At 46.5% G+C, this 14,611-nt stretch overlaps 1 protein-coding gene across 1 annotated transcript in view; it reads left to right on the top strand.

Moving 5' to 3' along the window:
- The window catches only part of GCLC (glutamate-cysteine ligase catalytic subunit), a 32,685-nt gene extending 29,996 nt beyond the window's left edge, over positions 1-2,689 (top strand). Inside the window, exon 16 of the mRNA XM_083832448.1 lies at positions 938-2,689. Within this exon, the coding sequence (XP_083688574.1) occupies positions 938-1,143 (206 nt within the window). The 3' untranslated portion in view covers positions 1,144-2,689. The remainder of the gene's footprint in view (positions 1-937) is intronic.
- The last annotated feature ends 11,922 nt before the right edge of the window (positions 2,690-14,611 follow it).

Raw genomic sequence — 14,611 nt, 5'->3', positions numbered from 1 at the left:
TGATTCTGATTTGTTTGAGAGTTTTCTCTCAAGTTTTTAGTGCCTTCAGCAAATGTTTCTTGAGTATTTTTCTTCTGTCCCTTTTTCACATAGAAGCGTATAACACTGGCCTCGTTTGTTTAAAAACATGACGGGTTTTTTGAGGAACATTTTTATTTCTAATAACTTTGCATATTACACTTTCCTTTCTTGTACTTTTCATAATTTTTCTGATTTGTGTTAGTATACCTCTGTTCAAAACAACTCATAGAATATCTTCAAACAGTGTTGATGACACATTGGATGCTTTTTACTTTTTGTTTGTTCGTCCTTGCTTTCCCTAACCTGATTCCTCTTGTTTTTTAATAATATTCTTAAGAAAAAAAAAAAGTGTAGAGCCTTTGGCTCTTTCCTCTCTCTAATAAGGGAGCAGTAAAAGTTTAGCTAGGCTCTTCAAGCATCCTGTCAGCCTGCCGTAGGGTTTTACTTGCAGAGTTACCTTAAACTCGTACTGATGGAGGTTTCCTTACGTATGCTGTGTGCAGGAGCAAGGTTCGGCTCCCTAAGCACTGGCATCCAGCTGGCTTCCAGCTGCTGCTTGTCGGGAAAGCAGGTCCCCAGCAAGTGGTGCGTGTCACTTGGTGACCCTGAATAGAAGTTGGTGACACTTGTTCCAGCAGCTGGATGTGATACTTCTCTCTGCTCTGGCTCATTAAAAGATCTGGTACGATCTTCAAACCAAACTTTCAGCTATGTGGGTTTGGGGCTATCAGTGATATGTCAGCTGAATTGTACTTGAAGTTTAGTAACAGTATAACCAAAAAAAAAAAAACACACGTAGGAGCATGCTTTTCCTGAAAACATGGACTGTTCACTAATTGTGTATGTAATGCACACAACGTTTTTACTGCTAAATCAGATGTATAAACAGTGAAATTTGACTTGATCTTGCCCACAGGAGAGCTGATGACAGTCGCCCGATGGATGAGGGAATTTATCGCACAGCATCCGGACTACAAGCAAGACAGCGTGATAACGGATGAGATGAATTACAGCCTCATTTGGAAGTGCAACCAAATCGCACAAGGCCAGGCAGAGTGCCCTGAACTATTGGGGGTAGGATTTAACAAGAAACAAAGCGGAAACAAAACTGGCTCTTTGTAATGAATGTTTCTCAAATATTAGAAAGTTCAAGCCTTTTAGCAAAGCACTAGCTAAGATACTGTGAATCTGATACAGCTTCATGGTGTGAAGACCAAAACAGGGATACTGCACTATAAAATGGGCCAATCTGCCTAAATATTCATTTAAGGCATTCTAAATAGGGCATATTCTTATTGTTAAGGTTTATACAATGTACATGTAAATAGTAAAATATTTTTATGATTAACATCAATGTATTTTAATAAGCATTGTATCTAAAGTTATTGTGAATTAGCTTGTAACTTTTTTATGCTTATTCTAGAAAGAAAAATTGTCCTGGACAGCTTTGTAAATGTAATGGTACTTGTATATTATATGCATTCCAGTTACTGAATGTTTACTGTAATTTTTTTAATCTGGAATGTGCTGAGTAATCTACCTTATTGTGTAAGAAAAAAAAATCTTCTGGACCTACCTGCTTCACAGAGACTTCTTCCTTCCGTTTTGGTTTTGAAAGTATGTAAGAACAGATAAACGCATGTGCATCCAATTTGTTAATCTCTACAACAGTTTCTCAGTTGCCACAAGACCTGCATCCAGTCATAGGGCGTAAAATTTGGAGGAAGAGAGCTATCTTTATTCAGATAACACAAGTCTGCCTGTCTCCTGATAACTAGTCTTAGGTAAGGGCTGCCCTGTGGCTTAGTAACCTGCGTTTCCCGCAGCAAAGAACTAACGTGAATACATCTTTTCCCTGTAGCAGCATCGTTTTTTCCCCTCCCAAGTATGTTGCTATGGTTCAGAACTTGCCTGAGTATCTCTCAATGATTTAACAAAAAAGCAGTAAGTGGGGAGAGGCAGTGAAAGAGAGGAAGAATGGGGAAGTGAACATAAAGATCTCTACAAAGGTAGCAGAGACAACTGCTCTGGACTGTGGCACTGCTTAACTTCTGTTTCTCCCACACTACTGCAGTTGACAGCAACTGCTGCGCAAAACCAAGGACCTTTTGGCTCTTCCTAAAGGTTGAGTTTCTCATTGGTCTCTTTATTAAAAATATTTGTCAGCAAGTTTATTTCTGATAAGGAACTTCATGTAGATAGCTGAGGTACCTACGGACCTGTAGGTATGGGCAACTTAATCCCCTCTATAAAACAGATAAAGGAAATCATGGAGTGTACTAATCCTTCGAATTGGGAGCCAGTGCTGGGAGTGACTGTAGCATATTTAAAATTTAGCCATTGCAACTGTAAATAAAGCAAATTAATGGGCCCTTTTTAATTTAGCTTCTTAACTGACTCCTAAAAGTGAATTGCAAAGCTTAACGCAAGCATATATAATTACCTAAGGTGTAATAATTTTTACAAACGACTAATGGAGAAACTGCAATGAAGAGGTGCACTAAGAAGAAGCTTTTATGTACTGACATTAGACTTTGTTCTGTGTTCACAGGTGTGCTTTAGAGAATAAAAAGTGCGCTTTTTTTCTGCAGTGTGAATTTGTTTTAATCAAGATGTAGGCATATGCTAATCTAGTTTCTGTAATAAGGAAATAAAAATAAAATTTGCAGTACGTGTTGGTCACTTGCATCAGTTGAACCCCTGTTCTCAGATTCAAAGAAGCAAGAGCTGCGTGTGTAGCAAGCACAGCTCGTGTAACCCAGACTCTGGTTTTACACGGTGAAACTTCTCAGGACTGATAGCAAAAGTTTTATTAGCTGTTGTCCTGGCACTTAAAAGCCCTGAGTTCTGGTGTCCGCTGTGTTGCATACAGTTTCAGAAAGGATGGGAAAGGCTGGACACGAGGCTACTGCTCCTTTGTGAAGGTGTCCGTGGTTGCTGGATGAGGAGTTCAGGTACGTGCCCCAGCCTGTTCTGGGCGTGCGGCGTGGTGAAGGCCCTGGGGCAGTGCAGAGTTGCTGCAGGAAGGGCAGGCTTTGAATAAGCCCTTAGAGACAAGCCTGTGGTGTCTGCACCCACTCGGAGGTGGAGAAGCAAGCCCTAGGCCAAGCTCGTGCTGGCAGGCTCTGGCTGACCTTGAGCAGAAAGCACAAGACGCTGCCTCGAGTTACGGATTCGGGATTTTGGGTCCTGCGGTCACCAGGTGCTCTCATGGAAATACTAACTCCTCCGCAAAGGGAGGGGAAGAAGCACCGAGCGCCTGAGGTGAAAGGTAGTTTGTTCCTTACCCCAAAACCCTATTAACGTGGTGATTTTGGCATTTCGCATAAACACTATGATGTTTTGGCCCCAGTTCAACCACAGTGATTTGACTCTTGCCTTCCACTTGGCTTTCAGCTGGAAGATGTTTTTCTGATTTCCTGAGGTCTCATCACTAAACAATTCACCAATAACCAGTTTTCTCTTGACAGTAACCTATGTTGGTGCAAGTACCTTTTTTTTCCTGAATTATTTTTGCTACGCTTGTATCGTGGCCTAAATCTTCAAAACGTGGCTCCCTGTGTGTGCACGCACAGAGCGGTGCAAGCACTTTCTGGGAGTGGATGGGGTTGGTTCGTGCAGCCAGCTCCAGAGCTGCTTTCCCACATGGTTTCCCCAATAAACATTTCACTTGCGCAGGAGAAATATGTTTCCTTTGGAAACCTAAATGCAGCTTCCAGAAGAAAGTTCAACCGCCCATAAATGCTGTCTATGAACTGAACAATTGGGTGAAAATCTACGTCTTCTGTTAAACAAGAAATGGCTCTCTAGTCTTCTCTAAGTCCATGTGTATTTACCTATTAATTTAGCCCTTCAATTTAATCACAGTTCTTCCAAAATCTACCCGTTACATACACCTAGAGGGAAATCTGTAATCATCCTGACAGTGAGAAGGTAAAAATGACTACAGTGCAGCAAAGGGAGAGTAATGCCCAGAGACAAGCTGCTAACAGGCATGCTCAAAATCACAAATGGATGTGTTGGTGCGTGATGGCTCCTCATCGCTGGCTTCCAAGAGTTTGTCTTTTGGCTAGAAAAATGTTAGTTTGTAAATATTGAAGCAACAGCAACTGCTCTTTCTCTGGAGGAAGTCCAAGCTCCTATTAACTGCAATTAGATTAAAAAGAAAGCAGGTTTTTTATGCGGATGACAGCACAGATTTTGATGAAGGCGCCCCAAATAGTGCCTTGTCCATGTGGATAGCAAGGGGTTGTGTTGTGTATGTTGCTCTTGCCTTGGGAGGGTGCAAATTTTAGTTTCCTTTGTCCTGCACAAAAAGTAAAATTTGTGTACTTGTTGATAAATTAAGGGTTCGTTATTTGTATGTTTCCTGCAATGGTCAGACACTTCTGAGAGCTCTTGTATTCTTAGAGGCCAGTAATGAACTGATTAAATAAAGACGCTGCCAGGCTCGCAGCTCTGCCAGCCCCACTTTCTGCTGCTAAGAGGTGCAAAGTGAACGGAAAGCAGCAGGACAATCATGGCCAAGCTCTCCCTTTTTCGCAGGGGAAGCCCGTGATGACACAGAGCTGCCTGAAGAGGCTCTGGGAATTTATTTAAGGAGGAGGAGAGGTCATGTGCGGAAAAAGAGGCTGGGCGTGGTAGGGAACGAAGTGGGAAGGAGTGAAGCCGATGAGCACCGGGTGTCTGAAACCGCCTGCTCCTTCCCATGCTTTCGTCCCCCAGGCAGCAGCTGTGCCAAGATGACCTCTGGCCCTCCGACATTTTTCAGCTCAGTTTATTCCTTCCCCTAAACCACTTACTAGGCTGGGCTCTACGCTTTCCAGTCCTTTCCCATAGAAGCACGCGCGGGCAGGGCCGGACAGCTAACCCCCTCAGTTTACTCACAACATGGGCATTCAGAGGCCGAGAGCGCCGAGTGTTTCTCTTGGCCGTGTAAGGCACTGCGACTCCTTGCCCGGAGCCCGTCGTGCAGCTGCCTGATGGAAACCGGGGAAGCGTGCCAGCAAAACCTCCGCATCGCCAGCAGCTCGCCGCACCCCGCGGCCTGCCCGGATCTTACTCAGCCCCCTGGCACCAGCTCGAGCGCCTCCGGCTCGAAGCAGCACGGAAAGGGATGTTACTGGTGGGAGGCCAGGCCTGGTTGGGGCGGCTGGGAGATGTGGCTTCGTGTCTCAGATGTAAACCAAGCTACCAACCTCCCCCGCCTGTAATTTGTGAATGACGGAGATGCACTTTCAACTCTGATGGGGTCCTTGAGCTACAACGGTGTTAAAAGTGCTGGCAAAGCAAAAAATCCCCAGCACGGAGAGCGCAAAGCAAGCCACGGTCCTCGCTGGGATCTGCTCACGACACGGCGAGGGATGAGGTTAGTGAAGGCTCACTGCTAAGCCCAGGGCCGGCCCTAGGTGGCCTCCTAAATTCAGAGGCAACGCAGTGAGCTGGGGAGAGAAAATAACTGTCCTGGGAGGAATAAGGAGAAAAACTAAAGAGCCGCAGGTTCAGGATTTCAGCTCCAAATCCTCTCTGGATTTTGTCCCCAGGTGTCTGCCTCTGGTCTGAGCCTCGGTCCAGGCCACCCGTGCAAATCCCATCACGTCCCAGTGTGACGGCTCGGGGAGCTCAGCGAGCACCCCTTATTTACGACGCAGCCCGACTGGCACAAGTCCTGCTGCTTTTGCTGGGTGAAGGCTGGGGCTGGTTTCGGGGTAGCCACAGGGGAACCCGTGGTGGTTTCTGAGGCAGCTCTGAGGGGAAAAGCAAGTGCTGGGCTCCCCCTCTGCCCCCACCCCGGGCACAACCCCACCAGGCTGCTGCTCGCGCCGTGAGCATCTCAGCGATGTGAAAGGCAGAGCCCGGGCAAGGCAAGGCAGGGCAGGAGGGATTTTTCCGAAGCATCCACACGATCCTGGGAACTTGTTCTGACTTCCCACTTCCCTGTTGTCCAGGCACGCGTGGTATCATCAGTATGTGCCTGTTTCCACTCACGCTGTGAGGATATGAAGGTGTGGCACGACCAGAAGGAGGGATGGCAGTCCTGCTGCATCCCTCGGGCTGTGACTCCGGCTTCCAACAGCACGGCGTGTTTGGCCTTGCCATGAGCTGATGCAACGCCGTGCTTGCCCTGAAACCAAACCCAGGACTAGAATAAGACGTTATTCCTCATCCTGCCTTGGAAAAGCAAAATCCGTGCTACAGAAAGGAAACTCGGAGGATTCAAACTGTGTACCAGAGTATCCAGCGGAAGGCTCTGCAGGGCCGCCGTGTTTGTCGCTGGCTGCCTTCTGTGCTTGTGTTTTTATAAAGCTTTGTAACTCTTTGCGAGGTGGACCAGGGTGAGCTGCTCTTCGGGGGGAGAGAACACTTCCTCCAGGGCCCTGCTGTCCAGAGGAGGGGACAATCCGCCAGGCACGTCACTGTTTGGGATGCCACCAGATCTGGCGTCTGTTTCCAGCCTTACATCCATCCTGAAAGGGAGTTTTTAATCTTCCTTTTTGTCCTAATGCAGCCAACGGCGTTCAGTAGTCTGAAAACTGTGTTGCCAAACGCATTTGCTGTTGCAGCAGCATGCCACCATGCACAGCTTGAGGCACGCATCGCTGCAGGCTGCGCCTCCCGTTGATGTGTGACAGCTGGAGGCACGGTACTGGTCCAGACGGACCCTAGAGATGATGTGGTGTGGTGAGTCTAATGCTCTAATTGCAATTAACATAATTGATTTTATCTAACGAGCTGCTCTGTCTTTACTGCGTTTCCTCAGCCATGCAAGGAGTTTGAGAGAGGTGACACAGCGACAGCTTCACACACCCATTTCCTACCTTTTATCGTGAGAAAATACAGAGTGTGTATAAATTTGGTCTGTACCAGCAACTTCCTTGTTGACATCTTTCACTGGCGGAGCCCACTGGCCGTTAGGACCTGTAATTTGCTAGATGTGTTTTTATCTGATACCTACCCTGAGAAGACATCTGTGAGTTGTGCTGGGGTACCACAGGCTATGTGTGCCTCCCAGGAGACATTAAAGACAGATTTAATTGTCATTAAATCCTAGTGCTGAGCCTTCATGGCATATCTCCAACGGGAGATAAGCTGCTGTGACAGGCCCTACAGCCAGTGATTTAGCAGCTACTTTCAAAAGCTCTTTTGATGGGAACTTCCTTAACACGAGGTTCCCAGTTCTGCGACCTGCGTGATGATTCCTCCCTGGGTAGGAGTGGGAGCAAACCTCAGCCGCTCCCCCAGAGCTCCCATCAGCTCCTGAACCTAGTTGAGAGGAAATGCAGAGATGGCTCTCAGGGAAGAAGGCTTAGTTTCATCATTACTTCCCACTTGCCCAGCCTTACCTTCTCCCCAGGTAGACTCTCCACCACTGAGTCTCCTGTCCAAGCGCTCCTTTCGCTCCAGCATCAGCTCTGCCTCCTGATTTTGCCCTGCCTGCCTGGGAAGAAGGAGGCTGTATGTTCTTCTGCAGCTGCACGCCAGCAACCCTGCACCAGGAGGAAGCAAACCAGGAGATGCTGACTTCTTCCCTCTGCTGAAGTGACGGAAGAGATAGGAAAAGCTGTGGAGTCAGACACAGGAGTGAGCCACCCCGTAGCCCTCTTTGAAACACCTCATTATCTTTTGTTGTTACTCAAGAGGACTCCACAAGGCTTAGGCAGTCTGGACGTGGGAACTGAGGGAGAGGGCAGAGTTTAAATGCCCAAGATGCAACAAGCCCCTTTGTGTGTGTCTTTTTTTTTGCCCATGGTTAACCGAAAAAAAAAAAAAAAAAAAGGGAAAAAAAAAAAAAAGGAAGAAGGAAAAGAGGGAAATGCTGAAGAGTCCTGGTTTGGCCAAGCTCAGCTTATCTGGCAGCTAATCTCAAAGGAACAAGCTGAGATTTCGTTGTGGGCAGAAGAAGAAGTCCAAAATAGCTGTAAATTGTCTGCCAGGAGACAGGCAAATGAAATTCTGCTTTTATCCAGAGACAGGAGAAGAGACGGCAGACATGGAGACCCTCAGGGCGTATAGGAGAGGTGAGAAGAGGAGGAGAACCCACCAAAGGCAACTTGTTGCAGTGGGAGGTAGCTGGGAGGGAACCCCAAGCTGGGCAGAACAAGAGAAAACCAGGGAAGACTACAAAACGGAGCAAGGGTGAGGGCGTCTGTGGAGCCTGATGGTCCACGGGACATAAAACTGGTGCTCTAGTTAGGGCTGAAGGAAGGCCTTTCTGGTTGCAAAATTTTATCTCGAAAAGAAAATTAAATACACTACTGAAAACAAACCAACCGCTCCAATTATGAGCCACTCCTTGCCACTTAGAGGTCCACAAATGATTGCCAAGGAATGTTTTTGCGTTCTTACTTCATTAGTTTTGGCATGTGGCGTGGCAGGCAGGGAACTTCTCTGTGTGGGGTTAATGTGGAACAGGTTTTTGATATGCAACCAGCAACACTTTTTCTGAAATTCCTAATGATTCCTCCTCATTGAAGACAGCTTGGTTTTCCGTCCTCCGCTTCTTCCTGTGTGACATACGTAAATCAAAAAGGACTTCAGCATTTCTGAGGTAAAATATTCATTTTAAGTGCCTCAGGACTTGCTGTTGAGGAAAGAGAGCTTTGTGAGGGTGAAGCGGGAGGATGGCTGGGTCCAATGCAACCAGCACAGCACCGTGACAATGGCTGTGTCACCCTGCCATGGGATGGCAGCTGAAGCTTTACGTCACACTCACAGTGGTGACCCTAACACAAAATTTGGTTTTGTATGCTTAGAGCAATGTTTTATCTAGATCAGGAGGGACAAAAGTCCATTTATGTTGACAGTTCTATCCACGATGGGCCAAGATGTCAGACACCTGCTCATTTGCTGTCTTCTACAGGGGCCTAAGCTCCAGATTCCTCTCACATTTCATCTCCAAGATTCCCAGGCACCTCCAGACAGTGGGGAGCATCACAAGACCTGGAGCAGCCCTGCGGAGAAGGACTTGGGGGTTCTGGTGGAAGAAAACCTCAACATGAGCCAGCAGTGCATGCTTGCGGCCCAGAAGGCCAACTGCATCCTGGGCTGCACCAACAGAGGAGCGGCCAGCAGGGGAGGGAGGTGATTGTCCCCCTCTGCTCTGCCCTTGTGAGGCCCCACCTGGAGTGCTGCGTCCACGTCTGGGGCCCCCAACACAAGAAGGACGTGGGGCTGTTGGAGCGGGTGATGGTCAGAGGGCTGGAGCACCTCTCCTATGAAGAAAGGCTGAGAGAGCTGGGGATGTTCAGCCTGGAGAAGAGAAGGCTCCAGGGAGGCCTTATTGTAACCTTCCAGTACTTAAGGGGGCTTATAAAAAAGATGAACAACTTTTTGCTTGGGCAGACAATGACAGGAAAAGAGGGAATGGTTTTAAACTAAAAGAGGGGAGGTTTTGATTAGAGGTGAGGCACTGGAACAGGTTGTCCTGAGGAGCTATGGATGCCCCATCCCTGGAGGTGTTCAAGACCAGGTTGGATGAAGCCCTGGGCAACCTCATCTAGTGGGTAGTGTCTCTGCCTATGGTTGGAACTAGGTGATCCCTTTAAGGTCCCTTCCAACCCAAGCCACTCTGTAATTCTATTATTCTAAGACCTCTGTAAATCCAGTCACTGTCCAAACCAGCAATGCCTGCATCCCAGAGGGACTCAGAAGGTAAGCAACGGGCAATGGCAGTCCACAAACTGCAATAGTGGCCTCTCTTTTTTCAACGAGGGCTTAGAAAAAATAAATAAATAAAAGGTGTTGTCTTAAAGTTCATAGGAGACCCTTGCAGTTAGGACTTCTCAGAAAGTGGAAGGCCAGATGCTTTGCTGTCTCAGAGAGTTCAAACACACTTTATCTCCACACAGAGCACCTAAACCAATTCATGAATGTATCTTCTAAGGGGTCTCTGGAACTGGTGCAAATTCTTGAACCTCCCCGTTGGACTTTGCTACCATAGAAAACAAAACATTCTTTTAAACCTCTGTATAATTCTGTAATGTACTGACATCTTCATTACCATGCAATGTTCTGCCTGCCTAACCAAAACCAAAACCAAACATAAAATAGAGCTAGAGATGGCTAAGGCCAAAGAGAACTCTCAGGGAGGGAAGGGAGAAAAAAATAAATAAAAAAAAATAAAGAAAGTGAGAGATTAAGTAAATTAGAGTTTGTACTCTTGCAAAACAGGCATCTGGGAGGTAAATATGGTAGGGGTACATAAAATTAAATCATCTGAGTAAATTGTGGAACTGATCACTGCAAGATGTTATGGGGGCAAAAATATAGACAGTTCAGCAAGTGATTAGCCAAACAAACAGAGAAGACGTAGCTACAGTAGCTAGATAGTGGCTCTTCATCATTATTATTGCTACTGTTGTTCTTTGTTTTAGTATTTAGTATTCTGGTTGCCGTGGTCTGGGTGCCATCTCTGTCCAAGGAAATCTTCAAACCACTGCTGGAAGATGGAAAATATGTCAGGGAAGGATCATTCTGTACAGGCTGTTTCTCATGTTCTTTTCTAAGCATCCACATCTGTAAGGGGGAAACTATTGCCTCTCTGGTCTGTCTGAGTTAAACAATTTCTGTGTTCTTACACAACTCAATGTTAACTGGGAAGAGGGCATAGGAGACAGAAAGGACTGCAGCCTAGCAGGCAGGTATTAGGTTAGGAGTCCTGGGTTTGGGGAGTGGGTTCATTATTAGCAGTCAGTAGTAGAGTACAGAAAAAGAGACTATGGACCACTCAGACCTCTCACCTAGCAGGTGAACATCCCAATCACCAGACCTACATGTGCTCTTCTCTGGTGGGAGCCTTGAACACAGCCTGAGGGCTCCTTCTGTGGGGTAGTTGTTAATGATTTGAACGTCGTTTGGCTGAGGTGCATCTAAATTCAAGTCTTTGGCTTTCTGGGGAGCCCTCCAAACCCAATGGTATTGTGCAGAAGACACTCAGACCAGCTGCAGCAACGTTGCCATGTTCCCTGACAGAAGGGTGAAGTCAGCCCAGCTCTTCCAGCAATCGCACAGAGCAGGTAGGCTCTTCTTCTCCAGAGGACTCAGAGCTCTCATAGTGCTAACCTTCTAACAACACTGACCAAGTGTTTTGTAAGAAAACCTCATGGTTTCCTGCTGACTTTGCTACAGAGCAGCATTTCCAGCAGTTTTGCTCCATGCTCCTGCTCTAGGTGAATTCATTCATTCTTGCCCCTCTCCCTCACTAATAATGTATTAATGTACTTACACTCTCATGCCCAACTACCTTCCCAGCCATCTCTTCTAAACTCCTTATCAGGTACAGTCCACATCTTGGGAAACCGTGCTCCAACAGCCTGTTAAAATTAACTAGCCCCTTCCATGGAAGTACAGGTTGCATTGAACCATAAAGATACCTAGCCCTCCCCATGAAGTGGACAAAGAGTCTGGGGCTCAGATATAGCCCTAGGAAAGCAAACAGTCCTGGGTGGCGATATATGCACAAAAAACATATGGTTAGCTTGCTCCCTGGCACAGTCCTGGCCTGATCTGACCAGCAGTCTGCTAGCCTATGCCCATGCATGGCCCAAGAGTTAGGCAGGCAGGCAGGATGCTCAGAGGGGGAGAGAGTCTGCCTGTATGGACATGAGCTGCACTGGCCTCAAGGTGAGTTGGCCTCCTTGGACTGTTTCATTTACTAGTACAGATGTAGCCTGCGTACCTCACAGCAACATCCACTGGAGAAAGCAGGCAATAGCCATAAGTTAGACATAATGACATTCAGCTTCTGTGTGCCCCCATCTTTTCTTGGTTTTGCCGCTAGACTCTCTAGAAAACTAGAATTTTATGCTGCTGTGGTTATATCCAGCAGTACCTGATGGCACATCGTGTACTATACAGGACCCAAAGAGCCCTTCACAGATGAGGAGGCTGGTCAGGTACTGCAGCTCCAGGCAATGGCACAGACTCAGAAATTTATGATTCAACCTTGTGAAAGTCAAGCAGCATTCGAGTCTCATATAATAATTGTTCTTGGTACACACTGTCTCCAAGTCCAATTTTTGGTAAAACATCTGAAAAGCTACATCCAGACTTTGTGCCTGAAATAACAAACAGATGTTCTCAGGCATGGAGAAGGTTTAACAGCATTGCCTGTTCCCTACAGCATGAGCAGGAACTGATTTGCTTTCCTGATAGAGAAAAGTGCAGTTCAAATGCACACCAATTTAGAAATTACAGAACAGAAGCACAGAACAGTTGAGGTTGGAAGAGACCTCTGGAGGTCATCTGCTCAAGGTGGGGTCAGACAGAGCAGGCCACTCAGGACCATGTCCAGCTGGGTTTTGAATGTCTCCAAGGATGGAGACTCTGCATCCTATCTGGGCAACCTGTGCCAGTGTTTGATCTCTCTCACAGTGAAAAAGGTTTTTTAAGTTTCAGATGGAGTTTCCAGGAGTTCCCTGGAGCACTCTGCCCCATCACGCAGGTTATTAACAAAGATGTTAAATAATATTGGCCTCAGTATCAATGTCTGGTTACACCACTAGGCACCGGTCGGGACTTTGTGCCACTGATTGCCACCCTTTGAGCCTGGTAAGTCAGCCCTCTTTCGGTCCACCTCACCGTCCACCTACCCAGCCCCATACTTTATAAGCTTGTCTACGAGGATGTTATGGGAGACAGGGCTGAGGGCCTGGCTAAAGGCAGGACAAACAACATCCACTGCTTCACCCTCATCCACCAAGCCACTCATCTCATTGTGGAAGGCTATCGGGTTGGTTAAGCATAATGTCTCCTTCATAAACACATAGTAACTACTCCCAACCACTTTCTTGTCCTTCACATGTCTGGAATTGGCTTCCAGGAGGATTTTCTCGATCACCTTTACAGGGTTTGAGGCAAGGTTAACCAGCCCCATCCCAGTTCCTCAGATCTTCCTTCTTGTACTTCTTGAAAATAGGAGTGACATTTGCTTTCTTCCCGTCCTCAGGAACCCCTCCTGAGTGCCAAGATCTTTCAAATATAATCAAGAGTGGCCTCACAATGACATTGGCCAGCTCCCTCAGCACTCATGGGTGCATCCTATAGGTCCCATGGACTTGTATATGTCCAATTTGTTTAAATTCTGAAGGCCAGTCTTAACAGTAGAGACCAAGGTGAAGAAGGCTTTGAGTACATCAGCTTTTTCAGTCTGTCACCACATCCTTTGCCCCACTCAAAAGCAGGACCAAATAGTCTTCACATAGTCTTCCTTTTGCTGTTTGACTTGTTACCATTCTTGATGTTACCCATATTCAAATCCCGTGCAGTTCCTCTATATTCTTCCTGGGTCACCTGTCCTTGCTTCTACCTCTTGTACATTTTTTATTTATTTTTTTTAATGTTAGAACCTGTTTCTGAGCGTACTCAGGACCTATGCAAAAACCCAGAACCTTTGGAAAACTGCAGGTCTGTGAGCAGTTCATGCCTTTTGCCTCCAGGACCAACCTGAGGCCAGAGGCTGGCAGCAGAAAAACAGATCTTTATTCCTCTGAAGGCCTGAGATGGAAAGAATGGTGGAAAGGATGAACAAAGAGAGAGGGAGGAGTGCAGAAGGGAGGAGAAAAGACAGAAGATAAAGTGTCATTTTAATGGGAGTTCCTATATTTCCTCAAATTCAACATGCCTGACTGTATCTATGAATGCTTTGCAGGGCCTTTACCTGTGTCAGATGACACACAGGTAGTCACATCAGCAATTTGGTTTTAACTGCTTCAGAACAGATCATATCTCCTCATTTGTCCATCTCATGATGAATGATGTCCTCATATCATTCCTCCTGAATATTCCCACCGATGCTTGCTTTCCACTTCCAACTCAGTGCCCGTTCTCTAGACCATTTGCTGTACCTGGAGAAACCTTCCTGCTCTTTCAAACACAAATGCCCATCCACGTTTCCTTCAGGCTTTTATTGTTCATACAGATTTCCAGTGCAAGGCACGTTTCCAGTGCCAAAGTTTCACCCCTCAACTTCTACCAGCTGCATGGCATTTATCTAAAAAAGATAGCACCTGAAAGCAGCTCATCTGTGAGGACCGTGCAGAGCCATGCAGATCTTTGATTCGTTGCCTGATGGTAACTGATGTCCAGAGCATTTTGTACCAAATGAGGCAGGCAGCCAAATTCCGATTCTCTCACCTGTGTTGCTACAAAAGCAGGGTTAGAGCTCCGAGGTTACCTCAGCGTTATGCCTACGCTAAGTGACAGCAGAATGTCATCCAGCAGGAGGGTTCTGCAATTGAAAGGGGTAAACAGATTATCTTCTGTTGATCTTATCTGCTTACCCATTCATTGGCACTGTTATGTAACCTACGCATGCAGTCAGGGTTTGTGTAAACATATAAAGGCAATGTCCTTAAAGACCCTTGCAAATACACCGGATTTATCTCAGGGAAAATGTTGTTTAAGATTTTTACAAGGGGAAGGCAGACCAGGAGTACGGCACACTTGTCTGCTGCCACGTCCTTTCCACTACAGCAGATATTAGCACCAAATGGGTAGAGAGATAAAGCTGTTTCTAAGGAACATTTTCCCCTCTTGAATGTTCAGTATTGTGCAGAACCGTACACATGAATTGTGCGTTTTACAGGAACAG

This window comes from Anser anser (assembly GCF_964211835.1).
Source record: "Anser anser genome assembly, chromosome: 3".
Classification (NCBI taxonomy): Eukaryota; Metazoa; Chordata; class Aves; order Anseriformes; family Anatidae; genus Anser; species Anser anser.
The sequence above is the reverse complement of the archived record's forward strand: the minus strand, read 5'-3'. Positions and strand labels throughout refer to the sequence as shown.